Source organism: Ipomoea nil, unplaced genomic scaffold, assembly GCF_001879475.1.
Source record: "Ipomoea nil cultivar Tokyo-kokei standard unplaced genomic scaffold, Asagao_1.1 scaffold3231, whole genome shotgun sequence".
Taxonomy (NCBI): Eukaryota; Viridiplantae; Streptophyta; class Magnoliopsida; order Solanales; family Convolvulaceae; genus Ipomoea; species Ipomoea nil.
The window spans coordinates 21294-36788 of NW_017619659.1; the positions used below are offsets into that span (position 1 = coordinate 21294).

The window sequence follows — 15495 nt, forward strand, 5'->3', positions numbered from 1 at the left end:
GGAGTGGAGCCTTCATCAGCACGTGCACATCCCCTCTCGCGCAACAGTGCTCGCATAATCCTCACCCCTTGAGGATCCCACCATAGCGCGCAGCAATATAAGCACGTCCCGCTCTGATACCAGTTTGTCACTCTCTGATTGTTTGGGTGGAACATCAGATAAACAGAGGGCCGGGTATTTAGTATCAACCTTTTTCTTCACCAAAATACGAGTTCCCTGACCATCAACCACATTGTCCACCATAGTCAGCAACCCATAGTGTTGAGCAACTCGGTGCGCTGCAAGACGAAGATAGGAAGTAGGGAAGTGTGGAAACTCAAACTGTTCCAAATCGGGATTTTGCAAAAACATTTGAACGTCGAGTTCCATCAGCATAATGGTGAGACGATGGCGAGGGTTTTGGAGAGCTTCAACGAGAAAAGGGTCCACCATTGACAGGTAAGCAGGAGCCATCTCCGGCGTCGAGACAACGTCAACAGAAGCAGCTGGCGGGGACACAGAACGGTCGCCATCGCGGAAGCCCGTACTCAGGTATGTTAAGGGAACAATTGATCATGGTTTGCGCATCATCTGATCTCATTGTAATCAAGTTTCAGAAAATATAATACAATCAGTTCTCATCTTCGTTAGTTAGGTACAATATAGGGTATTGTTCTTTATATAAGATTTGTTTTTTGAAGTTAATACATTTAGATTTTTTGTAATAACAATAACAATAACAACAATAACAATAACAATAACAATAACAATAACAATAACAATAATAATAACAATAACAATAACCATAACAATAATAATAATAATAATAATAATAATAATAATAATAATAATAATAATAATAATAATAATAATAATAATAATAATCATAATAATAATAATAATCATCATCATCATCATCATCATCGTCATCGTCATCGTCATCGTCATCGTCATCGTCATCGTCGTCGTCGTCGTCATCATCATCATCATCATCATCATCATCATCAAAACATAAGACAACTCCCCTCCAACTAAGACATGATTTGGTCCACCCACCTAGCGCCTAGCATTAACAATATTCCCCCACTAATGCTAGGAAAAAAAGATTGAGCTCAAACAAGAAGATCCGATCTAAGCAGTGGAGAATCAACACTTAAGCTTTGGTGTCATATGAATTGAACCAACACGTAGTGACATAAGGTATTCCTTACTTGTCGAGTGAGCAAATCTTTAACTATACAGAGACATCAAAATTTGAACCAAATATCACACATCTCTTCTCAAATTAGTACATCTTGCGGTATTACACACAGATATCCTAGAGAACCACATGATGCTCATGAGTGCTTTAGAAAGAAACTTGATATTCTTTCGTAGAAGGTGGTCAATGTTCTCACCCACGTAGGTGATCTCACACATTCTTTCTCTTTACAGACTTAAGATCAATAAGAACATTTATACTTAACCTCTCTGTTGTGGCCACTTGAACTGTTAGAATATTTTAAAATTAATTTTATTAATTAATTAGGATGATTATCTTAAAATTATTTTAGATTTAGTTTGTTAGAATTATATTATTATTCGTGTTTATCTTAGTTTGTTGGTTATGATTAGTTTATTATATTCTTAATAATTATCTAATTCATGTGGTTGTAATCTTCTTGTTAATGGCTATTTAAGGTCATTGTATGCTAAATGAAATATAGAGTTGAGAATTTTTGAGTTAGAAAACAAAGTGTTTTTTGGAACTCGGAATGAGTTCGACTGTGAGTTGGTCATGGCAAACCTGACTTATCAATTATGGAACCTCAATTGTGGCGTCAGTCTTACTTCTACGTATCACCTTATAACCCGGTGTGGCCGATGACTTATCAAAACTAAAAAATTAGCCCTTTTCGCAGCCTAGGTCAAATCTCTAGATTCGATTTCACCTAGCCTAATAAATCATTTTAAAATATTCTTTAATTAGAGTGTGAAGAGAAGATCGAGCCAACCAGATGCGCATCATTTGGTATCAGAACCCACAGTTGTCTCTCCACGAAGACTCATGGAGCTTCAACGATGCGTGGAACGTGGATTCGAGGACGAATCCCTCTAAAGAGAGAGTTCCAACCAGGTTCACAACACTCTCAATTATTAAGCGGTGAATATATTAAATCCATCTCACTAGGACCACCCATCTCATATGGTTGTTAATTCATTAAGAGTCATAGCTCAACCTCACAAGTACACACATCATAGGAAGGACCAATTAGTTTACTACTTTGTGATTCTTTCCATAGCTTCGTTTGACCACAAAGGTGGGCCACCATGAATTCATCACCTCTTGGGCTTTAAGTAATTCCATGAATAATGTAAGGACTAATCCTTATAATTAACCTTCTCTATTAAAGTAAGTCAATCATCTTGATAAAAAATTACATATACTTTAACAAGTACTTTATTTGACTAGTACATAACATCACATCCACTACACGTGTACAAGAAAATTCGCTACACGGATGTGAGTGACGCGGAAAGCATAGTTTTTTTTTTCTTTAAAATTAAAAACTTTCCACGACACTCTTTTCCCAGAGAGTGTCACGAAATGTTAGGATTCTATTTTTTAATTAAAGACTTTTCGCGACACTTCCTTTCCTAAAGAGTGTCGCGTAAAGTTAATAATATTATTATTTTTAATACAATTCACGACACTCTCTTCCCAAAAAATGTCGCGGTTTGTATTTAAAAAAAATATATTTTATTTAATTTTAAACACCTTAATTTTTTTAAATTCAAAATCCTATATAGAAATTTTCAAAACCAACAAACCAACACAACAATTTACAGAATTAATACAACAAACTATCTATTCATAGTAATTTACAAACCAACACAAAAAACTATTTACTCATAATAATAACTATCAACACAAATATCATAACAATATAGTTTGTAAATTATACTTCACAATTAACAATCAACACAATATACTTACTATCAACACATTTAAAATTGAAATTAAGATAATTATTCAACAAAACACTATATCAATTAATAATAATAAGAGTTAATTTATAAAATGGTCCTCCGACTATGACCTTTTCTTAAATTGGTTCCTTGGTTTTTAATTGCACCCAAAGTGGTCCTTCAACTATTGAATTTTAAGCCAAAATAGTCATCCGTTAGCTTTGGCGTGAAATAGGTGTTAAAATGAATGGTAAAATGAGTAATTCAGGTTTTACACTCCAATTTAATGAATCTGTGACTCCCTTTCAATAGTTTGCACATGTTTTTCTTCAAATTAGGTTTTTTATCTCCTCAATCTGCGATCAAAATGTGGGAAATCATCTAGAAGGCCAAAAAAGTTCATGTTCAACTTCATATACAAACTTCCCAAGACAGAGATTTTACTATAGAGATGTTCTTGTTCATTTTTGTCAGTGTGGCATGCAATGGAGCATCTAAGCATCATGGAATAATGAAAATCCCGGTCGGAGATTCTGGGTTTGTGGAGGAAGCAAGCAATGTTAGTCAAAGTTGTTATCTCTTTATTATTATTATTATTATTATTATTATTATTATTATTATTATTATTATTATTATTATTAATTTTACGGTTTGCAATGTTATTTTCAATTTTGATCGCAAATTAAGGAGAGTAAAAACCTAATTTGAAGAAAAACGTCTGCATGATGCTGAAAGGGAGTCGCATATTTATGAAATTAGAGTGCAAAACCTGAATTACCGTTTTGCCATCCATTTTAAGACCTACTTCACGCCAAAGCTAACGGAGACCATTTTGGCTTAAAATTCAATAGTCGAGAGACCACTTTGGTTGCAATTAAAATTCAAGGAACCAATTTAAGAAAAAGGCTATAGTCAGAGGAGCATTTTGGAAATTAACGCTAATAATAATATTAATAATAATAATAATAATAATAATAATAATAATAATAATAATAATAATAATAACAATAACAATAACAATAACAACAACAACAACAACAATAATAATAATAATAATAATAATAATAATAATAATAATAATAATAATAGCCAATCGCCATCACGGATTGAGCATCTTGTTCCTTCAACTCAGGAACACTCTCGGACAAGAACCTTGCCAAGCCGAGAGTTGCTAGGTAGAACAACATCTTTTGTTGCCACCTCTTGAAGTTCGATTCGGCATCGGTGAACTTCTCCGGCTTCTCAGCCGATCCGCTCGGTACCGAAGGTACCTGAATCATGAGAATGTATCCCTCGGTGCTCCCACCGTCTTGTGAACCAACGTTCACTGGTGGTGCCTGGGAATTCACAATATTGCTGTTGTTCCCACCATTGTTGACTTGTTGTCCGCAACAACATTTCCCTCCCCATGGATTGGCAGTACGAGGTCCTCCATTTCTTCAGTGAAATTAGAGACAAAAAGCGACCAACGGGAAAACAGAGAAAATAAGGTTTTAAGACTGATGGATATCACGTTGGTATAACACAATAATAATCCTAAAAAATAAGGATTATTATTTTATGTAGAAAAAAGGGAAGGAAAGATGAAGAGATTGGCTTGTGTTTGGTGTTGGGTTTTTAGCAAGAGTGAAGCGATCACTCTTTCCTTAAAACCTTATTTGCTACCCCCCACAAGTGCTAGGAGCATTGTAGCCTAAGCTTCCTAGGATAAAACTTGCTACGATTCAATGTTTGAGCACCCAAACAAGGAATCCGGCGAACTAGGGCTACGGGATGAACACAGTTTCGGCTAAGAAATAGTATAAGGCTTTTAATTTAGGCATAGGCATTTAATGGCACTCTTACAACTCAAGGAATCCGGCGAACTAGGGCTACGGGATGAACACAGTTTCGGCTAAGAAAGAGTAGAAGGCTTTTAATTTAGGCATAGGCATTTAATGGCACTCTTACAACTCCTATAACAGCAACCATTAATATGGATTTTAATTCAAAATTAGAACCAACTCAGAGCAACCTTTCCAATCTAATTTTTGGGAATTTGATTTGCACCGCCCTACACGCAAGAGAAAGCATCTATGCTATACAATTTAACAAGTTTAAAAAGAGCTCTTGTATAAATAGTGGGGCAAATCCTCTTCCCAAACCAATGTGGGACAAAAACTCACTTTTTTCCTTCATTTTTCCAACTCAATGAGTCTACTTTGAGAATCAATATCTCATTCACCCATTATCCGTTTTGAGCGTACAATATATCAATCTCTTCGTCTCACTACGAAGAACCCGAATCCACTTTGACCCAACCCAAATCGGAAGTGGACCCCACTAATAATTGTACCACAAAATAGCCACTTAACATGCCATTTTATACAATTTTAAGCTATTTTTTCCAACAGATTCTTGTGCTCGTCCATGACATGAATGAAATATGATGTAACGACAACATAATTTACGTTGATCATATTCGCTGAAATTTGAGTTAGACACGCAAATCCAATAGACGTGACACCAAACTGTTTACCCAACTTATTAAAAAACTTGGAAAAAAAAAAACAAATAAGAAATTTGAATAAACATTAAAAAAAAAAAAACAAATGTATATAAAACACAGAAAAATTTGAAACTTACAACATAAACACTTTCATAATTGAGACATCAAGCCAATTTATCGTTAACAAATTCTATATATCCCCATCATCACATAAACACCCCTTACGTGTCCATGATGGAAGACTGTCTTATCTATCCCCAAATCGATATCTTCTTTATCAGTAGAAAATATTGTCAACAATTTGACCAACTGCTTGCAATACTTCCCCAAGAGTGTAAAGACATTATCCTCAACAATTTGAGGTCGTGTACCAATAGCAGATAGCAGATAGCAGATGACGGTCGTTGTGGCGTCGGCGGAGGCGTGCAATAATGGTGCGACGATGGCGATTACAGGCCGGGGGCGAAGGAGCTGAGGTTGAGTTTCCAAGAGGTAATGGCGGTCGGCGGTGGCGTTTCCAGGCGGTAATGGCGATTAGCGGTGGTCCAAGATAGGAGAGCGGAATGATCTCGTTCAAAAATTACTGTTATATATGGTCCGAAGTCATATGCTCAAGTGGTTTTACTACTAAGTTGTTAAGTGGAGAGGAGAGGAGGCGCGATCTAGTTCAAAAAATAGGGTTGTATTTCTCAATAAATTTCATAATGGGCCCTCAAGGCATTTCACCTTGTTTACTAATACATATAACTATATACGTCAATGTTTAAGATTTCCCTGTATAACTATGTCAAATGTTTTATGCATGCTTGACTAAACTATTAATTAGTAGTTTTGTCAAACTAAATAATTAAGAAATACATGCCTATAATGATGGCACAACACAACTGCATAGGTGCTTAAGCACCAGGTCATTGCATAATTCACTCCCTCCCTTCTTGTATTGGCTCAGATAAATAATCAATGAAAATATATACCAACTATATATGATATAGGTATGTTGATTTGTTCACTTCCACCGTTTGTATTTACATGTATTAATCATGTGTACCTGTATGGGCAGCTCAACTGGTCACAGAGGTGAAACTTTGAAAGAATGACCAGGGATCGAGTCTCACCAGCGGCAGTGTAAGAACAACCTTCCAAATACTCTGTCGGGTTGGAGTTCAGCCTTTTTGGAAGAATGTATTAATCGTGTGTTAAATTATATTTGTCTAATACAATATAATCACAAGTTTATTTTATGTATAATTCACTTATATATATAAAAAAAATTATACACAATATCTATAAAGTTTCAACATAAAACATCATGATGTTAAAGTAGCATTGATTAGTATGGTGATCATACATGATTAATCTATGGTCAAGATGTGGTTAAACGCTTGTAATAGTTCATATGGGGATGACATCGATCTCACGCCAACCACCTCTGCAAAAGGAGTACAATAATTAGGGTTGATGGGGGGACGCCATTGTAGAGGTTGGTGCCATTAGTGGATTATGCATGCCTACAAACCAGCACGATGTAGGGAGATAAAACCAAGTTTGGGGAGGGGCCCAGGGGGTCAAGTGGGCCCACTGAAAGTGAAGGATCCAGGGGCCCACTTAGCTTTGTGAGGCTCCATTTCAATTCCCTCTCTGCACCTCTCACTTAAATTCCTAAAGTGCATCATGGAATTGGGACAACTTAATATCCATTTCTTTGGTCAATTAGCGATTTGGCCCTCTCTTTGTCATTTGGTTACAATCTTTGTGGGGATGTGTTAGCAAACATAGTATGTGTTCGTGTGTTCAACTTGAATACGACATACATGTATGTTTATTGGTGGTTTGTAGGTGAAAGTATGTGTGGTACAAGTTTATTAGTTTGAATTGAGTGATAGTTTAAATAGATTTCACATATTTAGACATATGATTATGAATAATTATAGAAAATATAATAATAGGTATTGAGAGAGCTCTCGAACCCTACTAATTGCTCTGTATAAGTAGTATAAGCCTAGCTCAGTTTGGGCTGATTTGTTTATCACACTTTCATTACGGTTTGAAGACATACGGGACTAGAATTTTTAGGGGAAGAATAATGCAAATAAATAAATAAAAGTCAAGACTAGGGTTTTGGGGGGAGATTGGGAGAAGAATGAAAAATATTCATGGTTTTTAATAGGCAAGAATTAATTTACTCACAAGAAAATTAAAAGCTTTCTAGCAACATATTTCATAAATTTTTAGAGAATAAAATAAAATGGATGATACTCTTAATACGTTATCTTGTGATCAAAACCCGGCAACATGTTTGCATTTTCAAGGCTCCCCGTCCTTCACTCCTACAAGTAGGGTGAAGGATGATATTTTTGGTGTTTCCAGCAAAACGGATATATATTCTTGTGGATATAGGCTAAGTGTTGTTTTTCTATTTGGGGCGTTTCCTCTTTTACGTACTGATGTAAAAATGTGAAAATATATTTATACGAATCTAAACGCACATATATACTTTCCTTATGTGTGTCAAAAGCTCCTAATAAATCTTTTCAAAAATTCGATTTTTCTAACTTTAATTTATGATTATACTTTAAATATAAATTCTCTCATTCACTCATTCTATATAGGGAAAATGACACTTTTTTCCCCTGAGTTATATACTTATAGCACTTTTCCCCCCTCAATTATTCAAGTGGCTGTTTTTCCCCCTAAAATGTTAAATGGACATATTTGCCCTTAAAATAAATATTTTATTTATTTTTTTTCTCCAACAAATTATGACCATAATTTGGTTCAAACCAAATAAACACTATAGCAACCAAACCGAAATATTCCAATTACAATTTAGAATCGAAAATCGATATTTAGAGTTTATTAAAATCCCGGAATGGACGGTTCATGTTCCAAACTGAAAAAATAAAATACATTTATTGTTGAATTTAGATTATTTTTAAAATAAAAATAAAATTTTAAAATAAAAACGGTTCAAAATCGCGAATCGGGTCCGAAACCGCTGGTTCACGGTTCAGGATCCAATTTCTTTGATTCATAATTTTAATAAATTGAAATCCAAATATTGGGTTCTAGATCTGAATCATAACCGAAAACTTTTAATTCGATTGCTACAGTGTCCGATTCAGTTCGAACCGAATCGTGGTCATCCCTACATATACGCAATAATTTGTTGGAGAAGTAAAATAAATAAAATGTTTATTTTAAGGGTATAAATGTCAATTTAATATATTAGGGGGAAAAACTACCACTTTTAGAATAATTGAAGGGGCTAATGTGCTTACCTAAATAATTGAGGGGGAAAAAGTGCTATAAGTATATAACTCAGGGGGAAAAAGTGCCATTTTCCCTTCTATATATGTGCACAAATATATTAAATTATTCTCCTCATACAAAAGAACTCAAATATACTTCGGCCTCACTTGAATCAGTAGTGGACTAGCATTCAAAAAAAAAAAAAAAAAGAATCAGTAGTGGACCCCACTCAAAATTGTCATTCAATTCTCATAACAATTTATGTCAATTTTCAAACATAAAATACATATAAGTAGATTAGGATGTTACACCTTTAATTTCATGAAGATATAGGAGGAGCAAGATGACAAATAAAGACGGGAAGATGGGAGTGGCACAAAATTACTAGGAATCTAGGATTGGTGATGATGCTAACGTATGTTTGGTCTGGCAGACCATAGTTCCGTCGGAGTAATGCAAATTATTCAGTATATGAATGGACAAACATTCCAGATTGAAATTCGCGAATCTATTTATGTTCTTTGGTTTGGCATTCAAGATTTGGTAGGCGGGATCGTAGGCAATATATTTTTTTTGGTCTGCTCGCATACTATAGCTTTATGTGCAATAATTGACGCAAAAAAGATTGTAGAGAAATAATCCTACGAAAAGATTATTTTTGGAAAAATACAAGCACAAGCAACGAAAAGTTTAGGGTTAGTACGAGTCGAACGAAACACTCTTTCCTTAAAACCGTATTTGCTACCTTCTAAAGGTGCTAGGAGCATTGTAACCTAAGTTTTCAGGATAAAACATACTACAACTCACTGGGCGTTTGGTTGGAGATGGGGAATTACGTGGGAAAGGAATTGCAATTCCATGGGAGATGAATTGCTGGGAATAAAGTGAGAACTTAAATTCCAGTGTTTGGTTTACAGGAATAGAATTATTGAGAATTTCAATTCCAATGTTTGGTATACATGTGAATTGAAAGGGAATAAGTAGTATAAAGTCAAAAATGTCAATTGTTGTTGTTAGGCATTAATTTTAGGTTAAAAAGGGAATGGATAATTTTGACTCATCACTATCTTTTTTTCTTCTTAAAATCCCAGGAAGGGGACATGGGATTTTAATTCCATGAAAATGGGGGAATTGCAATTCCTTTCAACCAAACAAGGGAATTTTGTAGCCTTTGGAGTTAGGTGGGAATTAAGTGGGAAGGGAATTTAAATTCTCATCAACCAAACGCCCTGTCAATGTTTGAGCACTCAAACAAGTGAGCCCGGCGAACTAGAACACAAGATGAAGAGTTGTTATAACGTGGATCAGGGTCCACCTTACGACATATAAATTGTGTATTTTTTAGTATTGGAATTGTGAATTTCTAGAATATAAATTGTGTTTCTAATTCAAAACATATAACAACTGTAGAAGAGAATTTGTGAATACAATAAAAGGTCATCAAATCCTAATATGTTAATATTGTGTGACTGCAATATTTGAAAGGAACTCGTGAATACAAAATAATGTATTCAATTACATATATGTTTATTTTGTATCCGTAGTAGACAAATTGTGAATATTTAGTATGTAAATTGTGGATATTTGGACTCGAATCCACCTTGCAAGTTGGACTCGGGTCCACAGAATAATTAAGGCAGGATGAATAAAGAAAGAAAGGGAGAAAGATGAGCAGAGTTTTGTGTGAGCAAAAATGTAGGCAAAAGATCGTATCTAAAATTTGTTGCTCAACCATGGTATGTGTTGGAGAGATTGTATTCAATATCATTAAACGTGACATTTATACTTATATTTAAATCAGTTAGTGTAACCTTCATATATATATATATATATATATATATATATATATATATATATGATCCAGATCAGGTCAGGACCTTATCTTAGGTGAGGACGTGAGGACTAATCTTGTGCGTTTGTTTTTTTATTTAGATAGCCCAGATTTAAGTTCTTGAGATGACATGGATTGATCTTTTTTTGTTAAAGTGGGGTAGTAATGTCTTTTTCTATTTATTTTTTAAGTGTGAACGCATGTGTAATCCTTGGCCAAATTGGTTTCCTATTTTCTTGGATCATCACCGTTGCAATTTGGAGCCGTGATTTCTTCATCATTGATTGAGTGTTCGTCCATGCAAACTAATCAGTATTTTTTATTTTTTTTCGCTCGTTCTTTTGAGTATAATATTGTCTATATTTGAATTTTCGTGTATATGTATAAATGCCTGGGTAGTACGATTGTGCATTCGTGTGTGCTGATTGTGCATTCGTGTGTGCTGATTGTGCATTCGTGTGTGCTGATTGTGCAACCTAGTGTTGTAAGTTGTGCACTATAGGCTAGAGAGTTGTGCATTATAGCACATAGTTCAGTGCATCTTAGGACATTGGGATGTCCACTGCATGATTTTTTGGCGGGGTTTGAACACACAACAATAAAGTTATCGATGCACAACACTCAGTATACGAATGCACAACATTTTGTATAGGAATGCACATCTTTTAATAAAACTGATTTACCCTAAATTTATATATTTTAATATTTTAAAGGAATTTGTTTTCTTAATCCGTGTGATTTGTTCCTTTTAATCTCAGCCATACATCATTCTGATTTAATGGTCTAGATTAGTCCTCACGTCCTCACCTAAGATTAGGTCCTCACCTAAGATTAGGTCCTCACCTGATCCGGACCCTATATATATATATATATATATATATATATATATATATATATATATATATATATATAAAGTTTCCGTGCGGTTGTGTGGTTGATTAATGTGCGTGAGGTTTGTACTCGATGTGCGTGAGTATTGTGCTTAATGTACCTGAGATTTGTACACTAGTATAGAATTGCAAATAGGCAACCATTGTACAATGGTCGCCTATGAGAGGCTCGCGGAAAGGTATCGACTTTACGCGAACATTGTGAAATGGTTGCGCATTGTCAGTAATACGCGACCATTCTTGACCAAGAATGGTCACGTATTGTTTTTTTAATTTTTTTTTACAAAAGTTTTACGCTACCATTCTTGGACAGGAACGGTCGCGTATTGTTGATTTAAAAAATAAAAAAATTTAAAAATAATTTTAAAACTATCTTTATTTTACACCATGTACAATTACATATTTACAATTAAAACGTTATATGCCAACTGCATACTAACATCATTTATGCCCATCATTTATACTAAAATGTTTACAATACCCACCCAAGACGGACTTGTTTCCTTAGTACTAGTGGTACTTAATGTACGTGGGTGTGTAATGTTAATGTGCGTGAGTTTTGTACTTAAGGTGTGTGAGTCTTGTGCATAAAGTGCGTGAGTTGTGTGCTTAATGTGTGTGAGTGTGTTCTTCATCCACTGCTGTGAAAATTATACGCATCCGCTGCTGCATTTTCTTCTTGTTTTTTGTTTCGAAGTGGTGGATGAATGGATTTTGTCTTGTTTTTAACATAAAATCAGAACAGTCATATGTGCGTTTACATATATCCATCCATTCACACACAATCAGAAAAGCTTCACCCACCTTCTCTTTCCGTTCTGCTTCCTTCTGAGCTCTTAATTCTAAACTCAAGTCACGCACATTAAGCACAAACTTCACACACATTGAGCACATACTCAGGCACATTAAGTACAAAACTCACGCACATTAACATTACACACTCACACACATGTACAAATCTCAGGCACATTAAGCACGCAACTCACGCACATTAAATGTATAACTCACGCACATTAATCTACCGCACAACCGCACGGGAAGCCACAAATGCACCTGATCCCTTCCCTATATATGTGTGTGTGTATATATATATATATATATATATATATATATATATATATATATATATATAAGTTCACGTGTGAAGGCTCTCTCAGATGAAAGATAGAGTGATATCTGAGTCGTTGATCTAATCTAGATCAACGACTCAAATCAAGAAAAATTATTTTTTTTTTAAATTCGCTTCTTCTAACATTCACAAGCATTCTGTATCTCCTCCTTTTCTTTCTGATCACTGACTACAATTTAACCTGCATGAATTTTCAGTTTATGTTGCAGTGTATTCAGAAATTCATAAAATAGATCCTATTGTAAGCAAGCACACAATAGTGAAGATATAATGTGACTAGTGGTTGTGATTACGATTATAGTCTTCACCATTAGGAAATGTAAAGGTGGCACATCACGTTGCATACCTGACAATGTTTCCATGTTGCATATCTTTTAAAAAGGAAAACATCCCACCTTAAGAAAGAAAACAATGCATCTAAAGAAGGAAAACCACACACATAAAGCTTTAGGTCAACGCACCTTAAGCACACAAATCACGCACCTTAAGAAAGAAAACAATGCACTTAAAGCTTTAGGCTGACGTACCTTAAGTTCCAACAACTGACGCACCTTAAGCACACAAACCACGCACCTTAAAAAAGAAAACCACGCACCTAGAGCTTTACCGACGCACTTAAGTTTCAACAACTGACGCACCTTAAGCACACAAACCACGCACCTAGAGCTTTAGACCGATGCACTTAAATTTTAACAACTGACGCACCTTAAGCACACAGCACAGAAACCACGCACCTTAAGCACAAAAACCAAGCACCTTAAAATTGACCTAGATGCAAAAAGATCAAATTGCCACTGCGTTTTTTTTTTTAAAAAATCTGTGCTCAATCTGGATTGTTGATTTTAATTAGATCAATGATTGAGACTAAACCCCATCTTTTACCTAAAGCCTATTACTGCATTTGATCTCAATTATATATATTAATGTTGCAAAAACGTTAGGCGCCCCATAGACGTTAAGGGGGCGCCTAGGCACTGATTTCTTTTTTTTTTTTTAATTAAAAAAAAAATTTCAAAATTTAATAATAAAACATAAGGTTTCCATAGTTATTTCTTACAAACTATTTATGTAAGTGGTTGTAAAAGTGTTCAAAAGATTGTTTAAACCATCTAAATACATTTAAAAAAAAAAAAAAAAAACTAAAATTAAGAGCAAAAAAAATATTTTTTTGAGAACGCAAAAAAAAAAAAAAAAGTCAACGCCGGTTCAGTCGGCTAGGTGGCCGCGGAGGAGGCTGATTCCGGCCTTCCTCGCGGCGGCGGCCGGGCGCCTAGGCACGATTTTTGCAACTATAATGCGGCGAGGACCTCCCGTGCAGCGGTTTTCAGAATACACCACGATTTTTGTAACCATAATGCGGCGAGGCCCTCCCGTGCAGCGGTTTTCAGAATACACCACAATTTTTGCAACCATAATGCGGCGAGGCCCTCCCGTGCAGCGGTTTTCAGAATACACCACGATTTTTGCAACCATAATGCAGCGAGGCCCTCCCGTGCAGCGGTTTTCAGAATACACAAACACTGTTAATGAAAGAAAGAGCCAATAACCCCTCTAATGAGGCTCGAACTCACAACCTCCCATATGGGAGTCCAACCCGGGTGCCACAAAGTATTTGACTTATTAAACAAATGCAAATCATAAATTGCCATGTCATATCGTAAAGAATTTTTTTTTTTTTTTTTGAAAATATTAGTCTTTGTAGCTCGATCCATATTGAAAGGGTGTTGCTATTTGCACCACCCTTTGACTAAATATGGTGTAAAGTATCATTGAAAATGTAAAAAGGTGGTAAATTATAATAAATATATGGGTGGTGCAAATAGCCTAATGGGTGGTCAAAATGCTATTTGCACCACCCTACTAAAACTGCATTTATGAGATCAAAATTTAATTCTAAAAAAAAAAAACAAAAACAAAAAAAAAAACAAAAAAAAAAAACAAAAAACGAAGAAGCAACCATCGCCTTCTCCGGTGAGAAGGCAGCCCAGTGGGTCGCTTTCTCGCCGGAGAAGGCTGCCTTCTCAACGGAGAAGGCAGCCCAGTTGCCTTCTCCGGTGAGAAGGCAGTCCCTCACCTTCTCACCGGAGAAGGTGACCGGGATCCCTTTTTTTTTTTCTGCCTCCTTGCCTTCCTGCCGTCCATTTTTTTTTTTTTGGTTTTTCAATATATATTTATTTTAAATTTATGGTTTCAATAGATACTTGTATTTTGAACTTGATAATTTTAATACATATATTTTTTAAATTTACAATTTCAATTCATATTTTTTAGTTAATATTGTTGTTTGTGAAATGAAACGACTTGTATTTTGAACGGCAAGGAATTCAAATTGGACTTAAATGGCTCTATATATATGTGGTGTGTGTGTGTGTGTGATGTACATGTCATACAATCAACAATTTACAAGCTATGGACGGTTGGATAGATAATTTGTTTAGCTACAACGATCAAAATCAAAGCCAATTTCTTAGTTACAATGGTCAAAATCAAAATCAACAACATTACGAGGTATTTTAATTTTTTTATTTGAATTGTTACTGAAATGTTACAATTGAACTTATGTATATTTGTTCATTGCTTTTATATATGTGTGTGTGTGTGTGTGTGTGTGTGTGTGTGAACTTAGTAAATTGAATATTACGTATTATTTATATATTCATTGCTTTTATATATTATTTAGAAATTTAGATATGTATATTTATTTTTGATTACAAATTCATTGCTTTAATATATCAATATTGAATATATTATTTTGTCTTTATATATTAAGAGTTGTTATTTGTTTGTTTGTTTAGGACGAAAATGCAATCGAACTTTATGATGACAATAGAAATAAAGATGATGATCAAGTGAACCTAAATCTCGAGGTTGCATGCGAATTGTCTACAGAAACGGTAAACAAAATTCATATACATATAAGAGCTCCATATTGATATATATATATATATATATATATATATATATATATATATATATATAT

The 15495-nt window shown here is 34.7% G+C and overlaps 1 protein-coding gene across 1 annotated transcript; it reads right to left on the reverse strand.

The window, feature by feature from the left end:
• Positions 1-508, reverse strand: LOC109168903. Its single transcript, XM_019317758.1, has one exon. It carries the CDS (start codon positions 451-453, stop codon positions 16-18), a length of 438 nt encoding a protein of 145 aa, XP_019173303.1. The 5' UTR covers positions 454-508; the 3' UTR covers positions 1-15.
• Positions 509-15495: the final 14987 nt, after the last annotated feature.